This window comes from Myxine glutinosa, chromosome 13 (assembly GCF_964187855.1).
Source record: "Myxine glutinosa chromosome 13, kmMyxGlut1.1, whole genome shotgun sequence".
Classification (NCBI taxonomy): domain Eukaryota; kingdom Metazoa; phylum Chordata; class Myxini; order Myxiniformes; family Myxinidae; genus Myxine; species Myxine glutinosa.
This window is the reverse complement of record NC_136273.1, coordinates 50,149,628-50,166,903: the sequence shown is the minus strand read 5'-3', so window position 1 is coordinate 50,166,903 and position 17,276 is coordinate 50,149,628. Positions and strand designations below refer to the sequence as shown.

Genomic DNA, 17,276 nt, shown 5'->3' with positions numbered 1-17,276 from the left:
TTGTACGTTTCATACGTATTTTTGATTGCTGGGCTTGTTGAGTGGTGCTGTATGGGATGCAAGCTTAGTGTTGGAATGCATCCCCCTTAATTACATGAATTATAGTGGGGAAAAATTCCCTGCGATCCATCGTTTCTTTACAAGTCTAACTTTTCCGGAAAGTATCTTGGACGTATAGCGAGGACCTCCCTGTATTAGTTATCATTGTCTACTTGTACGAACGTCTTTGCTGTGCACACCATGATGTATACCAAGGTCTTTGTTCTGCATGTGATTTATGAACCCTACAATCCTCTTTCAACCCAGGTAATTTTACTGTGCCTGCCACACTATTTTCCTCTCTGCTCATCTTTCTTACAATCACTACAATTAAGTAAATGGTAAAGACTGGGTTAGGATCATATTTGAATCACCTGATGTATTAAATTAATACAGTGTGTTTAAAGTACAGGCATGATGGGCCAAATAACTTCCTCCTGTCGAAGATCTTTGCATTTCCTTGTAGAATCTCCAATATATTCATATCATACCCTTAGGTCAGCACTGGAAAAAAAATTCCAAACAATTAGTGTCTAAAATTTTTCCTTCATCAAAATGTCTAAAAATATCTCACGATTTCCGAAAATTATTGACCTCATTAAAAAAAAGGAGAAGCAGAGGAGACACAGAGATAAGAAAGGGGAAGGTTGAAAAGTGGTCAGAAGGGAAAAGAAGCAATTGGAAAAGCAGAAAAGGTGAGATCGACAAAGGAGAGAGAAAAAAGTCAGATAAGTGGCTATGAATAAAGGAATACGATAGGAGAAGTATGGGATAAAGAATTGGTATTCTCAGTGGAATTGCAATTTCCTCTGACATTCCCAACATTCTCGGGCCCAAAATAAATTTGCACTCAAATGTTCCCCTAAATTATTTCGCAGGAGAAATATTGATTGGTCAGTTGTTACGATCCTCCCATGCCCCTGCATAAGGTGAAAACAAGGAGATAAAGGTGTCTCCACACAACCCGAAAGTCAAGAAGGCAAGCAATGCACAGAGTTAGGCGACCCCCGAGCAGCTCCAAAAATCTCATTTCCTCGACACCATTTCCCGTTGGCACGCGGCTCTGCGGCAGCTGTTGGGGAGCAGCTTGACATGGACAAGGCTTTAGGAGTTGCCACCAAAACTACAACATTCCCAAACCGGTAAAACAGCAGACACTACACACAGCTGGAAAGCCTGTAAAAACTTTCTACCAATCCTTGCTCGATCCACCATCTTGAGGTCGTTTCTTTTTCCTGCCCACCCTACAATTGCTATGTTAGGAGGAAATTTGCTCAATGCTGACCTCAACAGGCAAAAACATCAGGAATCCACCCATCACCCTCAGCAAATAAGGAAATAAACAAACAAACTAAAAAAAACAAAAGATCTTGGCTGACAAATTTCCCATTAGGTTACGCACACTCGCCTCTAAAGCTGGGTAGCCCAGGTTCCAATCTGGGCCTAGCTACAAAATGCCATCCCGGTGGTGTTTCACATTCAGGGTGATTTAATGTGTGTGCTATCCCTCGGATGGATGTTAAACTGGCGTCCCGTCTGCTGGCATTGGTTGTTGGATGTCAAAGATCCCACAGTGTCCTTTGCGAATAGTAGGCGAGGTATTGCTGGCACTATGAACAAATTCCAAATTCCTGTCAAACCTTAGTCGAACGTTAGACCTGGTTAGCTCCCAACCAAATCCACATGAACATGGGAATAATTGTGGCTGTTAAAGAAGAAGATGATATGACAGGCTATGGCAGGCTATCCTGACACTCCAAGCTCGACTACATGATCTATACATCACGAAAGCAATAGGATGACGGTGTCCTTCTACTCCAACCACCATAAAACAACAAATAAAAGCAGAATCAAACAGCATTTGTCGGTTAGTAACACTCATCACAATGGTATTTCTCATAGCCCATGGCAAATCATTGTGAGGAAATGTCTGGCCAGGTCCTGTTCCAAGTCCAACAATTTTACAAAGGAACAATTGTCTTCACACCTGGGCCCACAAGTCAATACCCCCAGCTTTTTTATTATTATTATTTCCAATGTAAAGAGCAATTTTATATACCTTTTGGGATACATCTTTCTTGTAAACTGCGGAACAAATTTTAAATGCATAGTGTCAAACCATCTACTGGTGCTAGGACAGAATCGCACCGGATCACTCACCGCACAACCTGACTCATGCGATACAGGCAAGCAAGTTGAACTCGTATTCAAAACCACACCTTCCAAAACGTTTCAGCCTCTATGAATACCCACCATCCCATTGTTACACAAACAATAGCACAGTTAAACTAGGCACAATATTACACTGAAAGAACTCATTTGGTGACATTCTCGAATGCACTCACAACGAATGTCTTTAAATGGCAATTTTGACCAATATAGCTTTGCAAAAAAAAATACAAATAAATAAATAAATAAATAAAGCACGGTCACCCCGTACAAATTATTATTTGTGTTTATTTACCTTTACGTTTTTAATCAATAGTAATTGAAGGGTAATGGAAGGGCTCAAGGGCACACAGGACGGAGACAAAGGGTGGCATTCGTGTGGTTTTACACGAATTACAAGGATATGAACATAAATGGATGAATCATCACGGTATCGAGGATCCTAAACCAGCATCATTACCTAAAAGTGCTCAGATAGGAACAACAAGCAAGCTTTTCTTATATCTTACTATAATTCACCAAATGTCCGTCCACCTGTCGGTTCGAAGGTACCGCAAAAGCGGCTCAACCGATCGCAACGATATTTTGGGTGGGTAATCCTGGGACCCCCTGGAGTAAAATAGGCTGTATTGTTTTTCCAATTTTTCAAAGTTTTCCAATTTTCCCAAACAAGATGGAATAATATTTACCGATATGAACAGTGATGTGGCTTTTATTGAAATTCTACAAATACTGTTTAGATTTTGATGAGAATTACGAACCTGCAGCAAATCCGGAAGTGGACAGATGACGGCAACTGTCATTCAATCGTAATGTTAAATCGTTAAACGTTAATCGTGTTAATCGTTTTGTTAAAGTATCAATTGCTGATTGGAATTCAGTGAATACAATTACGATTTTGAATTCGTAATTGTGTTCACCCAACCGTACGGAACTTTACATCAGGATTTGAATATTTGTTTATGTCAGGAATGTTGTTAAAAGTTTATTTTTTATATTGTTATTTCATTTGTGATTGGAGTTATGCTATTTGGAAAGAAAAAAGAGATATCGAGTTCAAGTGAATGACGGAATGCCGTGATGGTTTCTACTTTCTAAACGTGAATTCGCGGATCGCCATATGCAGATTCGCCAATGACTGGGTATGGAACAAACGTACCCATTTGTTTGCAAGCGGGTACGTTTTTCATGGAAGTCCTTCACAAACTTGCTGTCCATGTCTGACATGCAACTGAAGGTGCCACAGTAATGTGGAATTTATTGGTTTCATGCTTTAGCATTCGCCGTTTCTACATTGTATGTTTGCTTCTGGCCTCTCACCCATGCGTAGCACGGGTACCTCACTAGTAATAAATAACACGAGTTCCCTTACAAGGAATTTCAATGCAGGAGGAGATAATTAGACCCATCAAAATGTGCACGGGCGTTGTTAACTTATGGTTGCTTGTCCGTGCTATATCCTTTTAAATGCTGAGCAGCAAGCAAGGAGGCAGCAGATCTGATAAGTCTGATAGGAAAAAAAAGTTTGATAGGATTCGGCTGGAATTCGAACCACTGACCTCGCAGACCCAGAGCGGATGCTCTGGACAACCCCTCGCCCCCTAATAAGGTTCCCCTTTATAAATACCTCGTTAGAATGCTGCGGCTCCCAGGTTAAAGTATCCCTGTTTCCACGATTTATACCATTGTTATTTTGACATATGTCAAAATTCTACCAATGCATGACAAGGACATTGAAAGACATGTTAGCTATCTATGTACGAGCTCCTCAATGCAAATTAGGCGATGTGGCTTAGACAAACAAACAATGCAAGTCTTAAAGAAGTGAAGGAATACAAAAACTAGAACGGCACTCAGTAAAGAGCATACCTCCGCCAGGTGAACAGTTTACGTTTTGTATCCGAGAGTAGACCAGAAAATCACAATGCGGAATCACATTTAATCAAAATCATCCATCCACAACTTTTTCAGATATCATGCTATATATCGTTTTGGCCCTATCTCCCAATGGTGAAGAATCACAATAAAATTATACTGGCCGGATCCGGATCTTCACCAAAATTGAATCGATTCGTCCTTGTCACACACACAACTGGTCTACCAAGTTTCGTCCAAATCCGTCCACAACTTTTTGAGATATCCTGCTATGTATAGGTTTTGCCCCTATCTCCCAAAGGTGAAGAATCACTTTAAAATTTCTAGTAGCGGGATCCGAATCCGGATCTTCAGCAAAATCTAATCATTTCATCATTGTTACGTACGCTACATCTCTGCCAAATTTCGTCCGAATCCATGCACAACTTTTTAAGATATTTTGTTCACAAACGGACAAACGGACAAACAGACAGACAGACAGATAGGGGTGAAAACATAACCTCAATCCACCTTTGGTGGCAGCGGAAAAAAAAAAAAAAACATCGTTGTAACTGGAGAAAGAAAAAAAACAACAGAAGAAAAGTCAAATAAATATATTTTTTTCACTGAAACTTCCACATACAGTGAGAACTGGACAATGGTAAAATGGAACATGAACACCAGGCTTGCATCATCTCACATCCTGTTGTCTTCACGACGTATATAGTGGGGGTTTGTGGGGTTTGATGAAACGGTTGCATGGCAGGGAGGAAAGGTTTTAACTGAGAGTCATTATGAGGAAATGGAAAAAAAAAAAATGGTGTGGAATGTAAGGTTGCAGGAAGGTCTGCGCGGATCTCCTTAGAGGTCACGGCAGTCACTCTAAGAGGAACGCAAAGCTTTGTTTGACAGTCTCAAGTCCTGGAGGTAATCGATATCTTCACCCAATTACCCACCACGAATCACCAAAACAAACTTGAGTATGAATGTCGAGTAGATAAATACAGAAATTGTGGCAAGAGCTCTCAAGAGGTTATGAAAAGCCTTTCGTACCATTTTCAGACACAAGTGTTCCACCAGACTTCGAAAGGGAAGGGCAGGAGGGGGAAATAACTTTTACATACAAATCTGCACAGCAGAACACTCCAAGTTAAACCACCATGTCTGCAAGTAGTTTCCAGCCTACAACCCCAACCATCACCGTAATGGACGACCCAGTTCCTTCAAGCACGGCATTTCATTCGACTAAAAGCGAGGGCAATGTAATCAATATTACGTTGCATCACCCTTCCATTCAACCCTATGGCACCCTCAAATCGACTCCCTCCCCCTTCCTAACTTGTCAATCTCCTTCCCAACCCCACAGCTTCCTCTGTTGCAGCACAACAGGACACACGAGGTCAGTTGCTTCCCGGCAACAGGCCAGCTTCCTGCCATCCCACCACTGCATGGTCTGGACAACAGTAAAGATTAGGGCTAGACTTTCACTGCCTGCTGTTAACAACAATAACAGGTACTTTATGTAGTGCTTTGGGAAACCAAGTCAAATAGATGAATAAACGAGTTTACGCTTATTCCTGTAATCAAAAGCACATACCATGTATGTGGCTGGTAGAATTATGCATTCTAGACAGGCAGATTGAACAAAGAATGGCATTTTAGAAATTTGCTTTTGTTAACAGGTAATACAATTTTTATCCCTGGTGTTGGGCTAGCGGCTAGGGTGCCGGCTTAGGATCCTAGGATCCTGGGTTCGAATCCCGGTCGATCGCTGAATTAACGCCAGGGGGGTTGACTCAGCCTGTCATCCTTCCGAGGTCGGCAAATTGAGTACCAGTTCACTGGTAATTCCCTGCTTGTCGTTAAAGGCGGCAAAAAGGGTTGGCGTCAGGAAGGGCATCCGGCCGTAAAACATTGCTTCAAAAAGGGGACCGAAAAACAACAACAACCACAGTTCCCGAAAAAGGCCAACCCCCGCTTGCGGGGAAAAATGGCCTCTAAAGGTGGTTTTTTTTTTGGGTTTTTTTTAAACAGGTAAACAAAAGGAAGGAACAACGTTTCAGAAAAAGATCAAATAAATAAATAAAACATGCATCTCGTGTCAGACGTGTTTAACAGATTGCAAAATGCATATTTGCTGAATCTATCCTGAAAGGACGATGATAAGAAATTGCAGCCCTTGAAATATATCAAACTTGAAACTCTGACAGGCTTACACCGGCCCTTGAAATATCAAAAAGTACATTTTGGTAAATTAATTTTGATACGATACAGCAATGCACTCAAAAACGTTGTTCCTCAAAAACTGATCATTTTGAATGCAACCATAAGTATACATGTCATGCATTGATGATTAAACTAGATTACATACTTTTTACAGACAGGTACAAGCCAAAACCTGCTGATGAACAGGAAATAAAGTACCTCCAACATTCCGCAAGCACGCTGGCAGTGGCAACGTGAATAAGAAGATGCGTTGAAAGAACCAATAACCACAAATCAAAAGCATCGAGTAATTTCACCTTTTTGTTTTTTTTCCCAACCTTCAAACATACATCCTATAGTAAGTATCCAGATCACATGATGGCAACAACAATCAAGTCCCAACAGGATGACAAGGACCATCCCAAGTCACACCAGGATGGCAAGTACCATCCCAAGTCACAACAGGATGGCAAGGACCATCCCAAGTCACAACAGGATGGCAAGTACTCTCCCATGTCCCAAGAGGATGGCATGGACTCTCCCAACAGGATGGCAAAGACTATACCAAGTTGCAACAGGATGGTAAGGATCCCTGCCACCAGGATGGTAAGGGCCCCTCCCACCAGGATGGCAAGGACTATCCCAAGTCGCAACAGAATTGCAAGGAATATACCAAGGCACAACACGATAGCAAGGACAATGCCAAGTCAAAACAGGTTGGCAAGGACTCTCCCATGTCCCAAGAGGATGGCAAGTACCATTCCAAGTTGCAACAGGATAGCAAGGGCCCTTCCCACCAGGATGGCAAGGACCATCCTCAGTCGCAACAGGTTGGCAAAGACTCTCCCATGTCCTGAGCGGATGGCAAAGACTATCCCAAGTCTCAACAGGATGACGACTCTCCAAACAGGACGGAAAGGACTCTCCCAACAGGACGGCAAGGACTATCCCAAGTTGCAACAGAATTGCAAGGAATATACCAAGGCACAACATGATAGCAAGGACAATGCCAAGTCAAAACAGGTTGGCAAGGACTCTCCCATGTCCCAAGAGGATGGCAAGTACCATTCCAAGTTGCAACAGGATAGCAAGGGCCCTTCCCACCAGGATGGCAAGGACCATCCTCAGTCGCAACAGGTTGGCAAAGACTCTTCCATGTCCTGAGCGGATGGCAAAGACTATCCCAAGTCTCAACAGGATGACGACTCTCCCAACAGGACGGCAAGGACTCTCCCAACATGACGGCAAGGACTCTCCCAACAGGACGGCAAAGACTCTCCCAACAGGACGGCAAGGACTCTCCCAACAGGACGGCAAGGACTCTCCCAACAGGACGGCAAGGACTCTCCCAACAGGACGGCAAGGACTCTCCCAACAGGATGGCAAGGACTCTCCCAACAGGATGGCAAGGACTCTCCCAACAGGATGGCAAGGACTCTCCCAACAGGACGGCAAGGACCCTCCCAACAGGACGGCAAGGACCCTCCCGACAGGACGGCAAGGACCGTCCCGACAGGATGGCAAGGACCCTCCCAACAGGATGGCAAGGACCCTCCCAACAGGACGCCAATTACCCTCCCAACAGGTCGCCAATGACCTTCCCAACAGGAACGACAATGACCCTCCCAAGACCCAACAGGAAGGCACGGACTATGCCAAGTCGCAACAGGATGGTAAGGACCCCTCCCACCAGGATGGCAAGGACTATCCGAGGTCCCAGAGGGATGGCAAAGGCTATCCCATGACCCAACAGCATGGCAAGCGCTTAATCATCCTCTTTATAGCTCCCTTCTGGCTTGCAGAGAAACTTGCGTTCTTTGCCACTTACACCTGCCCTCCCACTCCCCCCATCTAGACAAAGGTCGAAAAAAAAAATCCCCATCACACCAGATAACATTGTGCAAGATGGAACAATCAATTTCGAATAACATTAATGAACTCTTGTGCACATGATTTTGAAGCAACACAGAACGGCAGTGCCCGGTTTGGGACCAACAATTTAGCAAGCATGAAGCACACACAGGAAAACAATTAGAGGCCGAAGTAAAGAGCTTTGGGCAACGTAACATAACACACAAAGATTATTCTGTGAATCACAGTCACCAGAACAGATTCAAAACATCTCATTTCATTCACTCAGAGTCAATGCTGCGTGGTGTGTGCCATTGCCTTCCAAGCAGTCAGGGCAGGGATTTGTAATTTGTTCATGGTTCATGGTACCGCCCACTCTTCCCGAAAGGATCTTAACACCCGAGATGATCTTATAGTCATTGTTGCGATGGAATGCCTGTGAAACACCAATCTGACATTACATAGCCTCCTATTGGCTGGGGCCAATTAGAAATATGAAGATCAAACAAATCAAGCATGACTGATGATAAATCTGTAATCGCACCCTAAAATATCCCCCCACAATCATTGAGAAATGCCCTCAAAATTGCAAAACTCAATAGAAGTAATTATTACACGAACCTCATCCGTAGGAATCAATAACTCATCGGTGAATAGATAGGTAGAAATATAGAAATAACAAGCTGGGGATAATTGCTTTACAATACATATAACAAAGCTATGTAGCAAGTTTAAGTTGAATATGTTAAAGGGCATGGAAAAAGGGTCCAGAAAACCATAAGCGGGATGGACAGATGGAGAGTAAACGTAGAGTCCCCTCCGGTGAAACCGGTAGGGGAGTAATAACAGACAGTGAGGAGAGATTCACTTATAATACATAAACAAATTCACTTCACTTATGACCATAGACAATGCAAAAAAAAATCTAACAACGGTCACACACCAATAACAACGATAAGATAAACACCCCCTCAGCTTTAGAAACCCTAAAGTTGCATCAAAAAAAAAATAGACTTGGCAAATACAGCATCGTGGAAACAACTCAAGCACTCTGAACCGCTAGTGATCCACGGTACAGGACTTCGAGCCATAATTTGTGATGCAATGCATTCCGGAGATCCATTTTGACAGTGTTGCAACGGTCAACAACAACATCAAAAACCAGCAAATGCAACTCAATCAGCTTCGCCACAGGAAATAGAGATCGATGCGACGGTGAAAGCGGTTTATTGTTTTTCGTCTTTTAAGAAGTGAATCCGCACTGTGGAGGTCCAGAAAGTCAAACCTGGTGATGGATAATAAGAAATTTGGCCCAAAATTACTCCTCCCTTGGGTATCAATGCGTAAATCAGGTATAAATCCAATTGCATTTGGCTCGAAATCTTGAAGGAAGATCTTTTCAATTGAACCATAATGAACAGCACTACCCAACAGATCACTGAAACAAGATGATAACGATGATGTTTTCGGTGATTTTCAATGACTTCTTCTGGTTGTTCGTTGCTGTTGTTGGTAACGAATGCATGTTTAAGTCGGATTACATTCTGAATTGAACCAGTTGGTTGCCTCGTTATTGAGATGGGTCTATGCTGCCGTAGCAGCACCTTCACCTATTTGAGGAAGAATTTGGAATGTATCATTTGTTCAGAGTGCCGGCCATAACTCGGCCCTCTTCATGAAAGACACCGTCCCTTTAAAGTCCAACAGTCAAAATCCAATAACGAGAGCTTTAAAGTCAAACAATAATTCTGGGTGCTGAGATGCCCGGCTCAGCAGGTGGGACGATGTTCAGAGTGCCGGTAGGTGGGCAGATGGGATGCCCGGCTTAAATTCCTTTTGATGGACGGTGCACTTTGTAATGCACCGCACTGCTGCGAAGCACTAGGATGACAGTTTATAGCTGGGTCAGGATTGCAACTCAGGATAGACAGCTCAGAAGTGGTGTGCTACCTCCAGGCTATCCTGCCAGCCCAATTACTGGTTGGAACTCTGCTACAACGTCCTCTATTATGTCAATACCATACGATGCTTTCGGTACCATACAGATCTATAAATGCAACAAGGAACCATTTGGAGAATCGGAAAGTTCAAGACTCTACAAGAAGCTTCAGACCTGGGAATAAGATGATTTTAGCTCAATTTCCTGACATTAGCTCAGTTTCCTGAAGCTTGCAATGCAAAACGACTGTTGCTTCCTCGGTACAGATGGAAACCCACGATTTCTAGACCAGTCCAATGCTATAGGAGGCCAACACTGGGAGCAAATAAATAAACACAGCAAAGGCTCGAGACAAAAATATTAAATGAGAAAGAGGAGGAAACGCCAAAGGATAAAAATGGACGAGGATGACTCGATCACAGACATGGTTAGTTGATCAGTGGGGACGGTGGAACCGGGTCAGGAACGGATGGAGGAACGGGGACCGGATCGGAAGATGGAACCGGGTTTGGTAGGGACGCTGGAACCAGGTCCGGATGGGACGCCGGATGGGGACGATGGAACCAGGTCCGGAGGGGACGACGGATGGGTGTGATGGAACCAGGTCCGGAGGGGACGACGGATGGGGACGATGGAACCAGGTCCGGAGGGGACGATGGATGGGATGATGGAACCAGGTCGGGGGGGGGGGGACGGGGACGGATGGGGACGATGGAACCAGGTCCGGAGGGGACGACGGATGGGGACGATAGAACCAGGTCCGGAGGGGACGACGGATGGGGACAATGGAACCAGGTCCGGTGGAGATGACGGATGGGGACGATGGAACCAGGTCCGGAGGGGACGACAGATGGGGACGATGGAACCAGGTCCGGAGAAGACGACGGATGGGGACGGTGGAACCAGGTCCAGTGGAGACGCCGGATGGGGACGGTGGAATCAGGTCCGAAGGGAACGCAGGATGGGGACGGTGGAACCAGGTCCGGAGGGAACGCAGGATGGGGACGGTAGAACCTTGTCAGTAAGGGACGGTGGAACCACGTCCGGAGGGAACGCAGGACGGGGACGGTGGAACCTTATCAGTAAGGGACGGTGGAATGAAGTCCGTAAGGGACGGTGGAACGAAGTCCGTAAGGGACGGTGGAACGAAGTCCGTAAGGGACGGTGGAACCTTGTCAGTAAGGGACGGTGGAACCTTGCCAGTAAGGGATGGTGGAACGAGGTCCGGAGAGAACGCATGATGGGGACGGTGGAACCTTGTCAGTAAGGGATGGTGGAACCTTGTCAGTAAGGGACGGTGGAACCTTGTCAGTAAGGGGCGGTGGAACCTTGTCACTAAGGGGCGGTGGAACCAGGTCCGGAGGGAACGCAGGATTGGGGCGGTGGACCTTGTCAGTAAGGGACGGTGGAACCAGGTCCGTGAGGGACGGTGGAACCAGGTCCGTAAGGGACGGTGGAACCAGGTTTGTAAGGGATGGTGGAACCAGGTCAGTAAGGGATGGTGGAACGAGGTCCGGAGAGAACGCATGATGGGGACGGTGGAACCTCGTCAGTAAGGGATGGTGGAACCTTGTCAGTAAGGGACGGTGGAACCTTGTCAGTAAGGGGCGGTGGAACCTTGTCAGTAAGGGGCGGTGGAACCAGGTCCGGAGGGAACGCAGGATTGGGGACGGTGGAACCTTGTCAGTAAGGGACGGTGGAACCTTGTCAGTAAGGGACGGTGGAACCAGGTCCGTAAGGGACGGTGGAACCAGGTCCGTAAGGGACGGTGGAACCAGGTCCGTAAGGGACGGTGGAACCAGGTCCGTAAGGGACGGTGGAACCAGGTCCGTAAGGGACGCGGTGGAACCAGGTCCGTAAGGGACGGTGGAACCAGGTTTGTAAGGGATGGTGGAACCAAGTCAGTAAGGGACGGTGGAACCAGGTGCAGAGGGAAAGCAGGATGGGGCCGGTGGAACCAGGTCCGTAAGGGACGGTGGAACCAGGTCCGTAAGGGACGGTGGAACCAGGTGCAGAGGGAAAGCAGGATGGGGCCGGTGGAACCAGGTCCGTAAGGGACGGTGGAACCAGGTCCGTAAGGGCCGGTGGAACCAGGTCCGTAAGGGATGGTGGAACCAGGTCCGTAAGGGCCGGTGGAACCAGGTCCGTAAGGGACGGTGGAACCAGGTCCGTAAGGGACGGTGGAACCAGGTTTGTAAGGGATGGTGGAACCAGGTCAGTAAGGGACGGTGGAACCACGTCCGGAGGGAAAGCAGGATGGGACCGGTGGAACCGTGTCAGTAAGGAACGGTGGAACCGGGTCAGGAACGGACAGAGGAGCCAGGACTGGATCAGAAAATGGAACCGGGTCTGGTACTGGTACTGGTAGGGAAGGTGGAACCGAGTCCGGACTGAGACGGCAAAAACGAATCCGGAGCGGAAAGTGGAACCTGATCCGGAGGGGACGTGGAACCGTTGGGGACGAAGATCCAGTCCAAAGGATCAAGGATGGACAGATGAAGAAGGTAAAACGTTCGGACGAAGAACAAGGACAGCGAGTGAGAGGATGCAAGTGAAACTGTACCTCTTCCACGTTGAAAACTGTGTTCCGACAATGTCCGAGGCGGTTGGAGAAGTTGGAGGCGGTGGGCGAACTGTAATCCTCCATGGTCTCCGCCACGAATTCCGCCACGCCGATGGTGTCCGCCATCCTGAAGAGCCGAGAGACGAGCAACGGAATTACGGAATGGGAGAGAGGGGAGGAGGGAAAGGAGAGATGGGAGGGGCCACAGTAGCCACGGGGCGTGTCAGGATAGAAGGAAGAGCGAGGATCCATATAGGCGGAGCAACCACAAGACGAAAAGGACAAAAATGAGGAAAATCAAAGTGTAAGTTAAAATTTCGTGAGAGAATGGGGGAGAGTTAGAGGAAAATAAGTATGGAAAATTGTGAGTGAACTAGGGTCTAGGGACCAGAAAAGGGTGAAAAGAATGAAACGCGAGTGAGAAATGAATAAGGAGCTAACCCGATTCACGTGACTTTATTCTTTCATCCTATTGGCTAACTAACTTCTGGCGGTTCCTCCGTGGTTTTTATTTTATTTTACATTTTCTCCAAAACACGACCTCCCTTGAACCTAACATGGCACGTTGCGGTCATCCATGCTTATTCAAATTCCCATGTGAGTGAATTTTGTTTCACTGGCGCACATATTGCTTACAATTCAAATAATCGTCATTTGCGTGAGTTCCAGTATGATAATATAAATCCTTGAGTGGGGCTTGTATTGCGATGGGAAGCACGCGGAGCCAGGGTGACCAAGCACATGGAATCATGGTGAACCGACCACGTGGAACCATGGTGACCCGACCACGTGTAGCCATGGTGACCCGACCACGTGTAGCCATGGTGATCCGACCACGTGTAGCCATGGTGACCCGACCACGTGTAGCCATGGTGAACCGAGGACGTGTAGCCATGGTGACCCGACCACGTGTAGCCAAGGTGACCAAGCACGCGGAGCCATGGTGACCCGACCACGTGTAGCCATGGTGAACCGACCCGGTGTAGCCATGGTGACCTGAGGACGTGTAGCCATGGTGAACCGACCCGGTGTAGCCATGGTGACCTGAGGACGTGTAGCCATGGTGAACCGAGGACGTGTAGCCATGGTGACCCGACCACGTGTAGCCAAGGTGACCAAGCACGCGGAGCCATGGTGACCAAGCACGCGGAGCCATGGTGACCCGACCACGTGTAGCCAAGGTGACCAAGCACGCGGAGCCAAGGTGACCCGACCACGTGTAGCCATGGTGAACCGACCCGGTGGAGCCATGGTGACCTGAGGACGTGTAGCCATGGTGAACCGAGGACGTGTAGCCATGGTGACCCGACCACGTGTAGCCAAGGTGACCAAGCACGCGGAGCCATTGTGACCCGACCACGTGTAGCCATGGTGAACCGAGGACGTGTAGCCATGGTGACCCGACCACGTGTAGCCATGGTGACCCGACCACGTGTAGCCATGGTGACCCGACCACGTGGAGCCATGGTGACCCGACCACGTGGAGCAATTGTGACCCAACATGTGGAGCTGTGGCGGTGACCCGATCATGTCGAGCCAAGCATGGTGACCCGAGCATGTGGAGCAATTATGACCCGATCACGTGGAGACATGCATGGTGACCCGACCACGTGGAGCCATGGTGGCCTGATCATGTGGAGCCATGGTGACCCGACCACGTGGAGCCATGATGACCCAACCACGTGGAACCATGGTGACCCAACCATGTGGAGCATAGTGGTGACCGGAGGAAGGGGAGTGATGGTGACCCGACCACGTGGATCAATTGTGACCCAACATGTGGAGCTGTGGTGGTGACACAATCATGTAGAGCCAAGCATGGTGACCCGAGCATGTGGAGCAATTATGACCCAATCATGTGGAGACATGCATGGTGACCCGATCACGTGGAGACATGTATGGTGACCCGATCCTGTGGAGCCATGCATGGTGACTCAATCATGTGGAGCCATGCATGGTGACCCGATCACGTTGAGCCATGTATGGTGACCTGATCACGTGGAGACATGCATGGTGACCCGAGCATGTGAAGCAATTGTGACGCAATCACGTGGAGCCATGGTTAATCTAGGTCCGAGGAAGTGGAACCATTGCCAAGCAGCCCCGTCTCTGGGGCCAATTCCCCGTCTCCTGTTCTGGTATAGATTTTGTCCAAGAACCTGGACAGTCACATATGTCTACTACTAGCGGGGGGGGGGGGGGGGGGGGAGGGGCTAGCCAAAGCGATTGAATGCCGGTGGGGGTAGAAGAGGAGGTAGATAAAGAGGAGGTAGATAAGGAGGAATTAATGACCCAGGACTCACGGGAAGAATTGGGAGAAGAGGAGGACATTGATGAGGGGCCGGCAGTAGGGGAAGAAAATGGCGGCGCCTCGCACGTGGCGGCGAGAGCCGAGCCCGCGGCGCCAGGGGGTTCGGACCTGCACTTACTCCTAACTCAACTTATGGCATGCGTGGAAGAAGAGAGGGACAAAACAAGAAGGGAAATGAAGGACGAAATTCGGGGACTAAAGGATCACATGAATAAAATAAATGAAAGAATGGACACCCAAGGGGAGACATTAAAAAAGATGAGGGAGGAATCCAGGTATGATATGGAAAAATTGGGCACAAGCTGGGCGAGGAGGTCGCATTGGTACACGACGAAGTAACGCGGTGTGAGGAACGCGTGGGGAGCGAGCTTGGGCAGAGCGCGGCCGGGTTGACCGGGGATAATGAAATCGCGACACGGGGTGTAAAAGAGCCGACGGCCGCCCAATTGGACAAGGTAATTTTACGCGTGCCGGCAGTCGTCGAGGAAAAAGAAATTGCAGAAACAATTGGGGCCGAAGAGACGGCAGAATCAGAACTTAAATCGGAGGTAGAAATGGAATCCACTCAAAGTCTGCATTTGCACCATGATGTCGGGCTTGCTAACCCCAATAAAGGTTTGCAGGTGCTGCCGGAGAAGAAGGTCCCTAAGGTGAGCAGGAATGTGTATGGCGGGAAAAAAGGTTTTTGTTTCGCTTGGGATCGAGACGAAGCCTGGGCGCTCGTGGAAAGTCCTTTGTGCGATGTACGCGAGCGAATGGCGCGCGTGTGAGAAAGAAGTGTGCACAGGATCGCGAGTGTATGACGGAATGTGAGTGGGAAGGGTGCGTCGGAGCAGAGTGTGAAACAGAGGGTGCGATGGCCGAGGAAAGTGAGGGAGAATGCACACCAGAGCATGTTGTAGAGAGTGTGCAGGAGTGCACACCAGAGCGTGTTATTGGGTGTGCAACAGGAGAGTGCACACCCATGGGTAAGTGTGTGCTTATTGGGTGTGTACCAGGAGAATGCACACCCGTGGACGTTACGGAGTACGTAACGGAGGGGTGTCCGCAAGGGTGTGCGATGGCCGATTGTGTTACGGAGTGTAACGGGGAAGTGTGCGGTAAAGGAGTGTGTGGAGGAAAAGTGTGTAATGGAGTGCGTGAGGGGTATGAGTGCGCCAAGGTGTGCAGGTGCGAGTATGGTGTGCGAGAAAGAATGCACACCGGACCGTGTGCAGAGAGAGCGTGCGGTAACAAAATGTAGGGAGTGTTTGGGAGGCGCTGGGGCGCCACGGTGTACGAGAGTGGAACGGGTCGCGTGTGGTGAGAACGCTGCTCGAGCATCGACGCAGACCAGGGTAGCGTTTAGCGCGACGTATAGCTGACGCGAGCCCTCGGTGCATGGTGTGCTTTGTGTGCTGCGGGGTTCGGCGGGGATCGTTGCCGCGGCGGTCTCACAAGGACCGGCGTGCATGGTTCGTGCCGGGCCCCGCCCTGTATGGTCGGTGCCGCGCCTTGGCGGGAAAGGAAATCGGCACGGTTCAAGGTGGGGTGGGGGGGGGGGTAGGAAAGATCGGAGCCGCGCCCCCTGGCTGCCGCGGTGCTCCGGCCGTGGGCGGTTGGGCAATCGTGCGTGGGACCGCAAGGCATCGCGCAGAGATGGCGCCCTGCACCTTGGCCCAACCAAGCCTCCTCCCCTGGCCCGAAAATGTCGGACGGACCCAACCTACAGGCGACCAACCACCCGCATGCATCTCTCAGCTTTTCGAAGCCGAGCTGTGAAAATGTATTTCCACACGGAGTGGCTCGAGTGCAGTGGACGGATAGTAATAGTGTTGGCGAATGGTACCCTGCATGTAGGAATGGAAGTTTCACCATTCCTTACTCTGGGGCTTATGAGCATTAGATTAGGGGGATGGCAGTGAAATGCACATGGAGGTGCCAGCAATGGTTACCTCCATGGGGCACCGAAGCTCGCCGAGGGCGGGCTCGGTTAATTGTTAGGGATTTAGATGACGGTAGAGGACAATATTTAAGTAGTGACATTTGTACAGGTAGAGGGGACGAAGAGAGATTAGAAGGATGATAATGACGAGGGTGTGCTTAGTGTAAGGGAAGACGGGGAAGCACGAGTTTTAGGGGAAGCAGTTAGTTAGATGATGCTGTGTGTGTGAGGATTTGTGTATGGAGGACAAATGGAGTTGTGTTGAAGTGTATGGGAAAAAGGTGTGAGAGCACAACAGGTGTGTGAGAGAAGTGGTGTGCCAGAGATTTGGTGTGTGAGAAAATATGTTGCGGGATGCTTGGTGCGGAATAAAAGGTGTGGAATGCATGGTGCGAAGGAGTGAATGGGAGGAGATGGACCC

General features: G+C 48.4%; 1 protein-coding gene across 4 annotated transcripts in view; it reads right to left on the bottom strand.

Moving 5' to 3' along the window:
• LOC137438919 (arf-GAP with SH3 domain, ANK repeat and PH domain-containing protein 1) overlaps window positions 1–12,778 on the bottom strand; it is a 201,654-nt gene extending 188,876 nt beyond the window's left edge. For all 4 annotated transcript variants that reach the window (XM_068134393.2, XM_078767435.1, XM_078767434.1 and 1 more), the window contains exon 1: window positions 12,621–12,778. In XM_068134393.2, coding sequence (XP_067990494.1) covers window positions 12,621–12,746 — 126 coding nt within the window. In that variant the 5' untranslated portion in view covers window positions 12,747–12,778. The remainder of the gene's footprint in view (window positions 1–12,620) is intronic.
• Window positions 12,779–17,276: the final 4,498 nt, after the last annotated feature.